Below are 15,432 nucleotides of genomic sequence, written 5' to 3'. Positions count from 1 at the left end.
TTGATTGGTTGTTACTGCCATTGCTGGGTTTGTGTGGGTGTTCCTTTATTGTATATTTCTTATAAGTTAAATTACCAGAAGGTTTGTGCAGCCTTCACTATTTGGTAGTAATTCAGACCTTTTCCTTGCTGTTTTCTTTTTTTTAATTTATTTTTTAAAAGAAAAAAAAACGTCTTTTAAAGAGTCCCCTTGAAACACTTTTTTTTTATGCACAGCAAATTTTGTTCTAAGACTTTTACATTCACATATAAAGCTGACAACCATGATGTTATAACCTTGGATGGTTAATAATGCACGCACTCTTCGAACGGCTTAACGGACTTTACTTCGTCTGCAACAGCACTCATAAAACAGGTAGCATCACACAGGTAGCAGCGTATCAACCGGGAGGGGTACACTTCTAAACATTCCTGGGGGTCACTGGGTTAATTAATAAAGGTTCCGGGGTGCCATTCCCTGATAACACAGTAACACATTTTCAGTCTATAACACTTCTCCCCCTTTAAGTGAAAACATGCAATATAATTAAACAAACCAGACTGAGCAGTTCAGGTCCCCTTTTCAAAACTCATGTAAACTAAAATATCTTCTGTCATATTGCTACCTTACAGAATTGTGTCTTTGACCTGCATAACACAACATTTTTAAAATAACAATTTAACAGTCTCAAACGACAAACCTCCAAGTGCTTTGCTCTTTACTAGCTGAACATTTCACACCTTGTCTAGCTTTTGTACAGCTCAACATGTCAGTCTATCTGGAGGCTTGTGCTGCCTTTTAGATCTCCTCAGTCCAACTGTGGAACACACAGGCTCTGTATCAGGTTGTGTACTCCGAGCTGGGCTTGGACTACCGACAGGTTGGGTAACTTGTACAGCCTCACTTTGCACAGACAGACCATCAGTGGGCACAGACAGTCCATCAGTGGGCACAGACAGTCCATCAGTGGGCACAGACAGTCCATCAGTGGGCACAGACAGTCCATCAGTGTCCTGTGGTGCTACTGGCACCTCCAAAACAGCCGTAGAGCTGCCCACACTGTCCTTGTGTGCAACACTCTGAGGCCTCTCTCCTCCAGCTCTATGGCGAACCCGCAGGTGATCCTGGTGCCTGCGGATCTGCCGTCCATTACACAAGTCCACCATGAAAGACACCGGTCCCGTCTGGCGGCAAATGACTCCTGGCAGCCAGGGTGGACCGTGGGAAAAGTTCTTGACATACACACAGTCTCCAGGCTTAAAAAGCCTCTCTTTAGCATGTCGGTCTCGCCTCCCTTTCTGCTCTTCCTGCGACCGAACAACTCTCGCTCCAACGTCTGGGTGGAGCAGATCCAGATTAGATTTGGGCTTCCTCCCCATTAACATCTCTGCAGGGGATATACCCGTGGTTGTGTGTGGAGTGATCCGGTATTGGAACAAGAAACGGGAGAGCTTAGTTTCCAGTGTCTGTCCCGACATCTTTCGTAGACCATCTTTCAGGGTCTCCACAGCTCGTTCTGCTAAGCCATTGGAGGCTGGATGATATGGAGCTGTGCGGACATGTCGGATACCATTTTTCTCCATGAACTCCTGGAACAACTCACTGGTGAAAGTGGGCCCATTGTCTGTCACAACTGTATCTGGCAACCCGTGAGTAGCAAAGATGCTCCTGAGCTTCTCTGTGGTGACTGAAGCAGTAATGTTTGACATGATGTGTGCATCCAGCCACTTAGAATGCGCATCTACCAGCACCAGGAACATGTGACCAACAAATGGACCTGCAAAATCCAGGTGGAGCCTCGACCACGGACGACCAGGCCACTCCCATGGGTGGAGCGGAGCAGGTGCTGGCATCTTTTGGTTACTTTGACATTGTACACATGCCTTTACCTTTTTTTTCTAGAGTGCTGTCCATCCCCGGCCACCACACAAATGACCTGGCAAGGCTCTTCATCCGGGACACTCCAGGGTGGGCGTCATGCAGCTCGTCCAACACCCGAGCCTGCCCTGGGGGTGGAACAATCACTCTGGCTCCCCAGAGGAGACAGCCATCCTGGACGCTTAGCTCCAGCTGACGCTTGAAGTAGGGCTTAAACACCTCCTGCTCAACCGCTGCTGGCCAGCCCTGCATCACCCATCTCTTAACTTGAGATAACACTGGGTCTCTCTCAGTCCACATTTTGACTTGTTTTGATGTCACTGGAGTGTTAGACAGCCTGTCTAACATGAACACAGTCTCTGGGGGCAGGAAGGTTTGATTGGGTGTGTCAGGAAGAGGGAGTCGGCTAAAGGCATCAGCATTGGCATTTTCACTACCTGCCTTGTACACGATTCGGTACTGATACGCTGAGAGGGTTAATGCCCAGCGCTGTACTCTCGCTGAAGCCATGGGTGGAATGCCTTTTGACTCACTGAACAGACCCATAAGGGGCTTATGGTCTGTGTAAATGGTAAAGGAACGACCATACAGGTACTGGTGAAACCGTTTTACAGCAAAAACCACAGCTAGTCCCTCTTTCTCTAACTGTGAGTATCCTTTTTCGGCTGCTGTGAGGGTGCGCGACACATATCCAATTGGCTTTTCAGAGCCATCCTCCATCTGGTGCGAAAGGACCGCCCCCACACCATAGGGCGACGCATCACAGGACAGGATGACGTCCCTGTCCGGATCAAAGTGCACCAGCAGTCGATCAGAATGTAACAGTCCTTTTACCTGCTGAAATGCTGTCTCTTGGGCTTGTTGCCATTTCCATGAGCTGTCTTTGTGTAGTAGCTGATAGAGGGGGGCTAGAACAGTGGAGAGGTCAGGTAAGAATTTGCCATAATAGTTCACCAAGCCTAAGAACGATCTGAGTTCTGCCACATTCTTTGGGCTTGGAGCCTCCTTCACTGCCCTCACCTTCTCTTCCACAGGGGACAGACCCTGAGCCGAAATCCTGTGGCCCAGGTAGGTGACACTTGGTGCTTGGAAAACACACTTACTGCTCTTCAGCCGCAGCCCGGCTTCTGCCATCCTCTTCAACACCTGGTCCAAGTTACTCAGATGCTCCTCCTCTGTTCTACCTGTGACCAAAATGTCATCCAGATAGACTGCCACATGGGGAATGTTTTGGAGCAGATTGTCCATGGTGCGTTGAAAGATAGCAGGGCTGGATGCGACGCCGAATACCAGGCGGTTGTACCTGAACAACCCCTTGTGGGTGTTGATGGTGACGTACTGTTTGGATTCCTCGTCCAACAGCAGCTGCTGGTATGCATGACTCATGTCCAGTTTCGTGAACGTTTTTCCACCTGCCAGAGTGGCAAACAGGTCCTCCACACGTGGCAGAGGGTAGGTATCAAGCTGTGAGGCCTGGTTTGCTGTCAGTTTGTAGTCCCCACAGATGCGCACCTCACCATCCTCTTTCAAAACCGGCACAATTGGGGCTGCCCAGTCTGAAAACTCAATAGGCTCAATGACACCTAGCTGCTGGAGTCTCACCAGCTCTGCCTCCACCTTGGCTTTCATAGCATATGGCACTGGGCGGGGTCTGAAGAAACGTGGTTGTGCTCTGGGGTCTACACATAGTTTCACAGTTGTGCCACGAAGGGTCCCCAGCTCATCTTTAAAAACATCTGCGTACTTCCCTAGGATGTCTTCAATCACTCTCATGTGCTTGATTTCCCCCCAGTTCAGGCGAACTTTCTTCAGGATGTCCCGACCCAGCAAACTCGGCCCCTCCCCCTTAACCACAAACAGTCTAGCTGCAGCCTCCTGCCCTTGGTACACAAGGTTAACTTCTATAGATCCAAGAAGTGGAATGCACTCACCCGTATAAGTTCTCAGTCTGACGTTAGCTTCTTTGAGTGCAGGCGCCTCCTCCGAGCGCCACAAGTTGAGGTATGTAGCTTGACTTATGACTGATGCTGAGGCTCCCGTGTCCACCTCCATCTCCAGCCCCTTTACATTTATGTGCAATGTTGCCGTGATGGGCTCAGCCCGGGGCTCACTGAGGTCGATGAGGTTGAACATGTTAAAGGAAACCTGCTCCTCAGCCTCCTCACTCTGCAGGTGATGTGTGTTCATTTTGGGCTTTGACTTCCCCCACTCCTTTTTCTGTTTATTTTTAGCAGCTCTGCACTTCCTTGCAATGTGCCCCTTTTTCTTACAGTTATGACATACGGCGTCTTTAAAGCTACAGTCATTAGCAAAATGTGCACCTCCGCACCGGTAACATTCAACTGACTTTGATGGCTTGCCTGTCTCTTTGAACACCCGATGAACGGCGCGTGGCTGCACACTCCCGTTAGCTTGTTGAATGTCTTTAGTATTATTTGCCGCTGTTTCCATTGCCTGTGCAATCTCTAGCGCCTTCTTGAACGTGAGTGTGGCCTCTCCCAACAACCGGCGCTGCATACCGTCATCACCGATGCCGCAGACTAACCTGTCGCGTAGCATGTCATCCAGGGCCGCTCCAAACTCACAGTGCTGTGATAACTGCCTCAGCTCCGCCACAAACGCCGCCACCGAAACTCCTGGCCTGCGGGCATGCGTATGGAACTTGAAACGCTGAACAATTACAGATGGCTTCGGGTTGTGGTGGTCCTGTACCATCTTCACCAGCTCCCTAAATCCAATACCTCCTGGGCTCCGCGGCGTGGCCAGGTTGCGTATCAATTTATACGTCTTTGCCCCGCACACACTGAGGAGGATGGAGCGTTTCTTCTCCTCTTCTGTAATGTCATTTGCCAGGAAAAAGTGCTCCAGTCTCTCGACGTATTCAATCCAGTCCCCGTCTGACTCGACATATTCACTAAGTGAACCAACAGTCGCCATGATTTTAACTACACGGAAAACTTCTTCTTCGACCTAAATCGACTTTAATCCTCGTCGCCAGTGTTATAACCTTGGATGGTTAATAATGCACGCACTCTTCGAACGGCTTAACGGACTTTACTTCGTCTGCAACAGCACTCATAAAACAGGTAGCATCACACAGGTAGCAGCGTATCAACCGGGAGGGGTACACTTCTAAACATTCCTGGGGGTCACTGGGTTAATTAATAAAGGTTCCGGGGTGCCATTCCCTGATAACACAGTAACACATTTTCAGTCTATAACACATGATACTTGAAGATGGTCTTGAGACTTGTGAATCTTTCTTCTTTTTAACTAAACTGTTGACTCTGAGAGCCCTGCACAAGATTTCCAATGTGCCTGGACTGTTGGTTTATGCACAAATGGCCAAATAAAGAACCTTGAACCTTGAACCTTTCTTAAAATCATTGTCTTTTCATTTTGATAGATTTTTATGGTTCCTAAAAGCTTCATCGGGGTCATTGGTTAAGGCTCATTCAAAGTACTGCGGGACTTAGACGCTGTAACTTATGCACCTAGCCAACACCGCTGTGAGCCATTTATACTCAGTCTGGCTTGCTCTGTAACAACACCACCCAAACGCAAGTCTGCGCTGTGTCTTTTTTTCCAGTCGGTTTCAGTTTTGTTTCCACTTCCTGCTTCACTTTCAATAACGGCGACTGAAACTTTCGCCGAAATTTTGCTGAATTTTCGCCAAAGACTCCAAACTGTATCTCCAAACCTCCTCAGTTAACCAAAACAATCAATTCGAAAATTGTGGAGATGGAGAAGCAGTCGGTAATACTAAAGCGGAAACATGCTACTACCAAGCAGACTAATGGCAACTCTTGCAGTCTGCATTGCCGTGACGCGTAGTTACATTTCTGGGGATGTGCACGTCAGCTATGGTTTTAAGGTCTACGTATGGTCTACATATGGTCTACATATGGTCTGAGTATTGTCTGCGGTGTTGCCGTAGCTACAACGTCAAATCGACCCAGAAGCCTAAACTGCCTATTAGGGTTAGAAGGCCACACCATTCAGGTGTAGTGGACCACTAACCATCAGTAATATGACTTAAATAACTTCTGAAACAGGCCTGCACTGATATAATGCAGGCCTCAAGACATAGTGTGCATTCTATTGTGCAAAAAAACACAACATTATATTTGTTTCTACCTTTTTTGTTCTTCTTTGAAATGTTTTGCAATAGTTTCCAGTGTGAGTGAATAGGTTGAAAAAGCTCTTATATGAGTTATCTTTGTTTGTTGATGCTGATGCACGCAGACTGTACTTCCCAAACAGGCATGACTCTGACTCGATGTTTGCAAATGACTGAAAGCTAATATCAACATTAGCTTTACTATGTCATCAAAAGTTAAGGCTTAAACACAACATTGAGCCAGTTACACGTATCCATCACTGGCTACACAAATATTTGGAAGCTAGCATTTGCCCACACTAATTTGTCTTGATATCTTGTTGTTTGCTTTTCTGCTGTATGAGCTGCCTGTTTAAGCTTGTTAATGGAGTGGATTAATTGATGCATGACAGACAGGCAGTCCCTAAAGTTGTCTTCCTGAACATAATGCTGGTGTAATATAGACTTTATTTCTTTTCTTGCCAAAAAGAGTCCTTGAAGAGGACAACCAACAAGGAGTCAGTCTCAGTAATTTGACATTGTCCTATGCTATTTGTGGTACTTATTTAAATCAATCAGTAGAGGTTTCATTGGGAATGAATAGCAGCTGCTTTACAGCCTTCTCTACCAAAGCTGAACTGAGCAAATTTAAAAAGCACCACGGTCCTCTTACAGTAAGGGGAACTGTCATGTCAGTCGTCTGTCACGCTTAGGAGAGATTCTGTGAAGACTCTTTACACAAATATTAGCACAGTGCAGGTGACAGCCAGTTTCAACAAGTGGCGGCGGGTTCAAAAGAAGTGAGCAAACAATGGTATTATACACAAAGGTTTTGACACAACTCTTTGCATGCTTCTATTTAGCTCCACCAGCTTTTTGAGGTAGTTACCTGAAAGGCTTTTCAGTCTTGGAGGAGCTCCCGTGCTTTTTCACCTCATTCCAAATAATCTGACTTGAGTCTAGCTGAGGCGATTGCGGAGGGCAGGCCATCCAAAACTCTGGAGACTCGATTCATACAGTCTCGGTGGCGCTGATGTTGAGATAAAGCTGTTTCTTGAACTCCAGGATGCACTGATGCACAAGGGCTCTAATTGGATTTCTGACGCACTAACACCAATGAACTTGAACATCTGCAGCAGAGGGAACTCTTGGTGTTCCTTTTTTGGAGCATCCACCCAAAGAGCTCGTTTCATCATTCACTTTCAAGACCTTTGTGTCTTAAGGTCATGATAAAGCGTGGATTCTGTTTCACTTATCTAAGTGGTTCTTGAATAAAAGTGTTTGCTGTTTACCAACAATACACCCACAACATTGCTCCTTCATGATTAAAGTGGCCAGTCGAGGCAGTTCACGCACGTGATGAGCATGCCGTCTTGGGGGAACCTCCACTTGGGGTAGATCCAGGGTAGACCCAGAATTCCCTTGAGGGATCAAATACTTCAACAAGCCTCGAAAGAGCTTGGGATTCCAACTTTTGGAACTGGCATTCATGTGAATGTTACTTGTACCACGCACCTAGACCAGACCAGGCACCCCCACCCCATAGCAATGAAAACTCCTTGATGGCAGCAGCCATCCCCAGCAGGTGCAGCCTGACACAGACACACACAGAAAAGAGGTTTAGGAACAACTAAAACAAAAAGCGTGAAAAACACCACAATGTGTTGACCTGGCCTCCAAATTCACTAGATCCCAAACTGATCAAGCATCTGTGACTCTTCCCCTCAACCCATAGGACCCAAAGGCCCCCTACTAACAACATCCTGTTGCCAGACACCACAGGACACCCCCAGAAGGCCCATGTCCATTGTCTGATGAGTCACAACTGTTTTGGAGGCACACGGGAGACCTACACAATATTAGGAAGGTGGTCATAATGTTATGCCTGATCGGTGTAATACCTAGAATAAATAACCTTTTGTTTTCACCCTGACTGTCGGTCTTCATACAAATATTTGTTTAAGTTTTATGAGTGTAGTGTTTTCTTTAAATGGTATGGAGATAATACAATTAGTTTCTAAAGGTAGGTTGTTCCTAGTCTGAGCGAATAGAAAACAAATGAGGATCCGTTTGACTTCGGTGAGTGCGAACACACTCGGAGTACACTAAAGCCCATTTCAACCTTTATGATATCGTCAGGACGGAAATATATGGAGGGCTGCACAAGACACGGTAGGCAAAAGACTTTCACAGGTTGATGATTAGTGTGTAAGCTAAATGCATTTTTGTACATTCTTTTCAACTTTTTTTTGATTTGGTGATCATAAAAAATGCTCTTGATATTTTTTCTGTCCTTTTTGTATACTGTTGTAAACTGCAATTTCCCCATTGTGGGACGAATAAAGGTTTTTCTTAAATTGTGATGCAGCTTGTGGCATGAATTACTGCAAGAAGTTTTCTTTTTAGTCAAATTTTTGAAATCCAGTGTCTTTTACTCTCATTTGTTATTTATAGTCTAATGATGCATATTGCACCCTCTCGACACCTTTGTGGCAAAAATGTACACGTGCAAAACAACCATAAAATCAACATACATCAATATTTGTTTTCTGTTTTGTTTTTTTGTTTTTTCATAAATCACTTTAACAACTTCAAACCTGCTCAAAACTACCAAAATTTCAATAGTTTTCAGGATTTTAACCCTTTAAATGCCAGTCTGATTAAATGCCAGTCTGATTATATGAAATATTAATTGTTTTCAAAGTCAGTTCGTGCTTACAGATTCACACATACTCTCTCTCTTGCACATGCGCTTACAGATTCACACATGCACATGCACCCACACACGAACATGCGCAAACACACACATGAACTCACACACACTTGCACACACACACAGACACACACACTTGGCGCCCCCTTTTAGTCACATAGCTCCATAATATAAATGGCAAATTTACAATGGGAAAATGGTTGAACAGTAAAAATGTGAAAAAAATGTAAAATATCACTACTTTTCTTCTAAATTAAATACTAACGTTACAGAATGCATGGTTTTATACTGTAATGGCTGAGAGATTAAAAAATGTGGTTTGAATGGAAGTCTATGGGGCATTTTTGACCACAAAGGTGTCCAGACGGAGTATCTGGCACTACATAAAAAATACTAAAAAAATACATAATTTTGGCAGTTTTGAGCAAGTTTGAAGTTGTTTAGGAAAAAGAGCAGAAAAAAATATTAATGTATGAGGATGTTATGGCAGTTTTTTTGTTTTTTTTTTGAAGGTGTCCGGAGGGTGCAAAATTTTAAATCTGACACTACTTAAAAAATACTAATGCAATCAAATCAATTTTATTGCTAATCTTTTGACATATCCAAGACTCCAATTACCACCGAAGCCTCATCCCCCTACTGTTTATTTTCGAGAAAATAATTCACTTTTACTGTTTTTTTGTAAAAAATAATGAAATATTTCAAATCATTAGACAGGCATTTAAAGGGCTAAAATCTTGAAAATTATTGAAATTTTGATAGTTTTGAACAAGGCTGAAGTTGTTTAAGATATTTTCGAAAAAAAAAAAAGCAGAAAAAATAATATTGATGCATGATGATTTCATGTGTGTGTACATTTTTGCCACAGAGGTGTCCAGAAGGCAGTAAATTTGAGGAGACCACAAGGGTTAAACTGATGAATTTAGACCAAGACAGACACACGCATTCTTAAATAGAAAATATTTATGGTGTAAGCATTTCTGTCTTTTATTGTTCTCATCCCGTGCAGAAAACGGATCGGTCATGCACGTATTGTCCCCTGAGAGCGATGAAATAGAAATTTTAGACGATGGAAAGACCATCAGTGATTTCATAGACAGTAAAATAAAACTGCTTGGCTCAGCGGTGAGTATCAGAGACATTATGTCGAGGAAACATTAATTTTTTCTAAATGCTACTTCTATTTTATCCATCCAGGACAATGAAGAGCCATTCTACGTGGCAAATCTTGACTGTATTATAGAGAGGCACCTCCGCTGGATCGCCAGCTTACCACGGGTCAAGCCTTTCTATGCAGTAAAGTGCAACAACACACCAGCAGTTATCAGGATGCTGAGTGCTCTGGACACAGGTTTTGACTGTGCCAGCAAGGTATTGATGGAATAAAAATAAGATTGGCCGGATTGTTTCACTCTCAGTTTACTCATTCAAAACACATTTTGTCCGACTCAGGCTGAGATTGAGCTGGCTCTGTCCCATGGAGTAACACCTGACAGGATCATTTATGCGCATCCAACTAAACCAATGTCCCACATCCGATACGCCTGCAGTCATGGAGTAGATATAATGACGTTTGACAGCGAGGATGAACTTGTAAAAATTTCTCGTACTCATGCCCAAGCCAAGTAAGTGAATGTCTCTGCTTCCGCATTTATTGCAGCTACTATTTAGAGTCCTGATTAACACTCTTTTGAATAACTTCTCAGACTGGTGGTACGCATCGCAGTGGATGACTCCAAGTCACCGATAAGACTCAGTTCAAAGTTTGGAGCCAGACTGGCCTCAGTTGGAGGGCTGCTGGAACGCGCTGGAAAGCTGGGCTTGGAAGTGATTGGGGTCAGCTTCCATGTAGGCAGCGGGTGCACTGGAAGTGTGGCCTTCAAGCAAGCTATAGCAGATGCCCGACATGTCTTCGACGCAGCGGTAAGTCATTTTGACGACAGTAGAACACAAAAGTTCTCATCAATAATTTGCAAAAACCTGCCATCTTTAAATTTGGAGTAACTTGTCCATCTTTCGTAGAGTTTCCTGGGATTCCAGATGAGGCTCTTGGATATCGGTGGAGGGTTCTCTGGGAGTGGGGACTTCCAAGAGAAATTTGAAGATGTATGATTTAAAAATGTACATTTCACAACACAGACTTTAATCTTTTTTATTCCTTTACAACCATGTGGACTTTAAATGCCACAGTTTACTCTAGAAAAGGACATTTTATCTGTGCTGCAGGTACTTTAACGTCTACATAATGTGTCATTTGCTGATTGCTACTGATTTCTTGCACTGTGCTACACATTATAACTGCCCACACTTTGTGCTGCTCATAAGAAAGATTCGTCTTGATCTGAGGAGTAGAGAAAAGAAGGAAATTTCCATTTGTTCCCTACTGTTTCCACTTCCACCACAAAACAGAATACAAAGACTTTAAAATGTGCTATTGGTAAGCTGGTAAAATAAGTTCAAATCATAGTCAGGGTTGTTTAAATTGGCAAGTAGGAGTGGTAAATATTGCAATCTGGCTTGAGGGGACTGTATGTTTGGTAAAGGAACCCTGAAAGTTCCTTGTAAACTATTTGCTGGGACTAAATGTTCCTGGAACGTTTCATGAATACAGAGAAGACACTAGCATAGGTAGTCCACCTGAGTCCACAATACAACCACTGACACTGAGATTGTGTGGCCTTTATTTGCATTTGTCGCATTAGGCCACAAAAGGTCTAAAATGGTATAATATCTTAAGTGTTCCTTTAATCTGTGTTTTCCCTCTTAGTTTTCAGAAGTTATCAATGAATCACTGGATAAATTCTTCCCAGTTAACAGCGGAGTGGAGATTATCGCGGAACCGGGCCGGTTCTACGTGGAATCGGCCTTCACGCTGGCCGTGAACGTAATTGCCAAAAGAGTGGTCGCCAGCGACAAAGAGCACCACAGCAGTAAGGACGTAGATGTTTCTTTTCAATGAGTGCAGAAACCGTGGATGCTGTAACTGTGTTTGATTTTAAATGCGCGAGGGTTGACGAGAATGCTTGATCTTCTAAAAACCATCCTGACTTCCAAAGTTGTAGTCACTGACTTTGTAGGGAGCCCTATATATGTGGTTTGCATGAGATGGATGAATGAGAGGTACTGTTCCATATTCGACGGATTTTTTGAAGAACCTGAACAGCTTTCTTTATTTTGCATGTGTTTTCCAGATGGTGAGGAAAACGTCCCTGACAGAGTGATGATGTACTACATTAACGACGGACTGTATGGCTCTTTGAGTTTCCTTATCAACGATCCTGCTCACCCAAAGGTGGAACCATATCTGCACAGGGTAAATATCAACTCTTATTCCACATAAGTCATACATGTCGTATAATATCACAGAAATTTGAACAGCTGTCCAAATCACCAATTTACGTTTAATGACACCAGTTTTTCTTTGCCTCTTTTACCAACTATTTAAAATTCTCGGTTTCCACAGTATCTTAGCAATGTGGTTAAGGTCAATCCAGTGTTCTAAACTGCAAACTATAATTTGTTGTATACCCATTGTAAGTGTATATAATGTCACTATAGTGACATTATATACTGTATATATATATATGTGTGTGTGTGTGTATGTGTCCAGTTCAGATAACTTTAGCTTGCTTAAAATGAACCTCTGAAATTAAAATGTAGTGTTGTCACAGATCACATATCTGAGTTTATCCACTGACTCTCGCAAATATACTTGTGACGTGTTATTGATGATGACATCATCACGTTAAGAATAAGAATAAGAATAAGAAAAGCCTGCAGGAGTTTTTAAATAGGAGTCATTTCTAACACTCACTAATAGTTTGGAGGATGGGCTGGAAGGTCCAACCTCCTCTGCTGACTCTGGCCTGTCAAACCCAACAGCCAGATAATCAGCCCACTGCGGCTGCAGGTGGAGGTCTCAGCCTCCACGAGCCACCAAGCTGTTGCTAATGGTGTAGCCCTCAGCCAATCCAGTGGAAGGCCATTAGTGGCCCTTATAGTTTAGTATTGTTATACTATAAGGGCCAGGTTCTTGTGCCTGCCCGGGTTTTCTCTGGGTGCTCCGAAACCCTCCCACTGTCCAAAAACATGCACAGGTTCACTGGCGAATCTAAAATTGATGGTAGGTGTGCATATGTGAATGGATTTTGGTCTCTTAATGTTAGTCCTGTGATAGACTGACGACCTGTCAAGGGAAACCTCATGATGTCACTCATTCCGCTGAGGTCATGACCTCATCATGTCGCATTCTCCTGATGTCATGGCTCTGATTAGTCGTTCAACCAATCATAGCCATTTTGTTGTAAACAAATATTACTCCATGGCACACAGATGAGTTGCTCTTACACTTTCTATTACCACATAAACAAACAGTTTGATTGGCTCAGCAGATCTTTGCCCGAGCATAACCACTTCCCAATGGAGAGATTGCAGACCAAATTTCCCATAAGTTGGTCAAACTATAAATTTCCCAAATAACAAGATAACTGACTCTAATGTGAATACTTATTCAAACTTGTTGTGTTCAAACATATATAAAAAATCCCTGACCAGATTATAAACATTTTATTTAAAGCACTACAAACATCTACGAACTATGAGTGTTTACAGTAAGCTTGACAAAATTATAAAACTAGTCCATTACATCACTGCAGATTCGGTGTTGCATTCGCCATATGTAGCCAGCTATTTCAAAATGAACTGCAGATAAATAAATGAATGTTTTGGTGATGGGGCTATTAGAATTTTAATTTGGAATTGGATGTTAATGGAGCAATCATGGGAACATACCACAACCATTGTGATGTGGATTTCTGTTCCCTGTGCAGGCTGTAGAGAACAACGAGGCCAGATACCGGTCGGTCATCTGGGGCCCAACCTGCGACAGCTTTGACAAAGTCGCTGAAAGCTACTGGATTCCTGAGTTGCACGTGGGGGACTGGCTTCTCATCGACAACACGGGAGCTTACTCTGTTTGTGCGTCCACTGACTTCAATGGCTTTGAGAGGGCACGCATTTACCCTGTTGTGACCACGAAAACATGGCGGGCCAATAAACTTGTCTGACTGCATTCATTATATTATTATTCATTAATAATTTGAAACTGCCATTTTTGAGACTTCAAAAGCAATAATAGTTTGGCTTAAGATAGACACTTTCTCAACATTAACCCTCATGCTCCTCATCTGCAAGAAGCTCCTGCTCCACGTTCTTGACCTCCACGGTGATGAGTTCCACCTGAGTCAGGACATAACACTTAAACAAACTACTACTGGTTTTCTAGTGATGTTTATCTGTTTTCTTAGATGACATTCCCTAATTCTTGTACTTAGTCCTGACTGTGTTTCTTAAGTAAAATTTATATATTTAAACTACAAGTATGTTGGCACTCTGGCGCCATCTTGTGGTTAAAATCAAATCTAATAAAACTAAGCCAACCACAAAAAAATAATAATGATAATGTAAATCTTTGTAATACTATCCAACAAACTAAATAATGGAATCACATTTGTTTAAAGTGTTCTTAATTTCGTTATAAAAACTCTGGACTTTAATTGATTTAATTGAGAGACTGGAATATATATATATATATATATATGTATAGAAAAACAACTATCAAAGCCACACATAGGCCTACTCTAGTTCACTGTAATAAAGTCAATATGTCTTGTAATATGAACTATAGCATGCATTGACTTTTGATTCCAAAAATTTTAGTGCGTATCTGTCTTGCTAAAAAACATTTCAGCCATGTGTGTAGAGGGGATTAAAACCAGTGACCCAACAGTAATTATAAAACACAACAAATTTAAATACATAAATGTCACCCTCATATCTGGCTCTCAGCCTGAAGCTCATATCAGAATTTGAAAATGTTTAATAACAGCTGATGAAAATACATTTTTTAGTTTTCACATTTCACTTTTTTTTTTTAAAGTAATTTCTGAAAACAGCTCAGCATTGTTTTTAATGTTTTAATGTTCTTGGTGTGACGGTTTGCATCTGAAGATTTGACACATTCGGTGCTGTGGTGAGATTTTCAAAGAGCAGCACAGAGGTGAAAATGGAAATAATAATAGCATGTCACCTACAGACACTTGCCAGTTCATTAGGTACACTAGTGAAACGACTTCATGACTCTTACGTTGCTCGGTTCATGTTGAAACAGCATCGGAAAGGTGATAATTCAACTTTATGATCATTTTGGAGGATGTAGTTAGTGGTGCTGTTAAACCGTATTGAATTAACACAAAAAAAAAAAAAAATTGTTCAGTCTGGCCCAATGACTAAAATGGGGTGGTAAAAATAATAGAAACATAATACAAATCACAGTCTCCAAAATGAAAACACAGTTGAATTAACTGTTATTTTAAATAAATGATAAATAACATTCGTAACGAAAAGGGTTTTGTGCAGGACTGTTTGATTTTAGAATGCACTGGTGTACCTAATAAACTGGCCAGGGAGCGTTAACATGACTCGCTGTGATTTCCAAGCTGCACTCCCCCCTCTGACCACCAGGCGTCGCCCGTTCGCCTCACCACCGCCTCATCGCGACATCTGCTGGGTCAACTGAACCCCCGTCCTTTTTTGTCGGCGCACTGACCACGCCCCCCTCCCTCTCTCATGAATTATGCATCACCTCCCGTCGAGCGGAGGAGAGACTCGTGCCACCGGAGCTCTCGAGACGTCAGCTCGTGCACACACCGGAGGGGAAGGAAGGAGAAATAATGGCCACAATATCGCCCGTTTATTGATAAGG

The 15,432-nt window shown here is 43.0% G+C and overlaps 1 protein-coding gene across 1 annotated transcript; it reads left to right on the top strand.

Annotated features, from left to right (window-relative positions):
• Positions 1 to 8,106: 8,106 nt before the first annotated feature.
• Positions 8,107 to 13,735, top strand: LOC311506182 (ornithine decarboxylase-like; the record flags this gene model as incomplete). Its single annotated transcript, XM_084570059.1, has 9 exons — positions 8,107 to 8,128; positions 9,679 to 9,794; positions 9,867 to 10,040; positions 10,122 to 10,294; positions 10,376 to 10,592; positions 10,692 to 10,775; positions 11,437 to 11,599; positions 11,861 to 11,982; positions 13,499 to 13,735. 9 exons carry the CDS (start codon positions 8,107 to 8,109, stop codon positions 13,733 to 13,735), a joined length of 1,308 nt encoding a protein of 435 aa, XP_084426185.1.
• Positions 13,736 to 15,432: the final 1,697 nt, after the last annotated feature.

The sequence above is a fragment of the Chelon labrosus genome (assembly GCF_963514085.1).
Source record: "Chelon labrosus genome assembly, chromosome: 21".
Classification (NCBI taxonomy): Eukaryota; Metazoa; Chordata; class Actinopteri; order Mugiliformes; family Mugilidae; genus Chelon; species Chelon labrosus.
The sequence above is the reverse complement of the archived record's forward strand: the minus strand, read 5'-3'. Positions and strand labels throughout refer to the sequence as shown.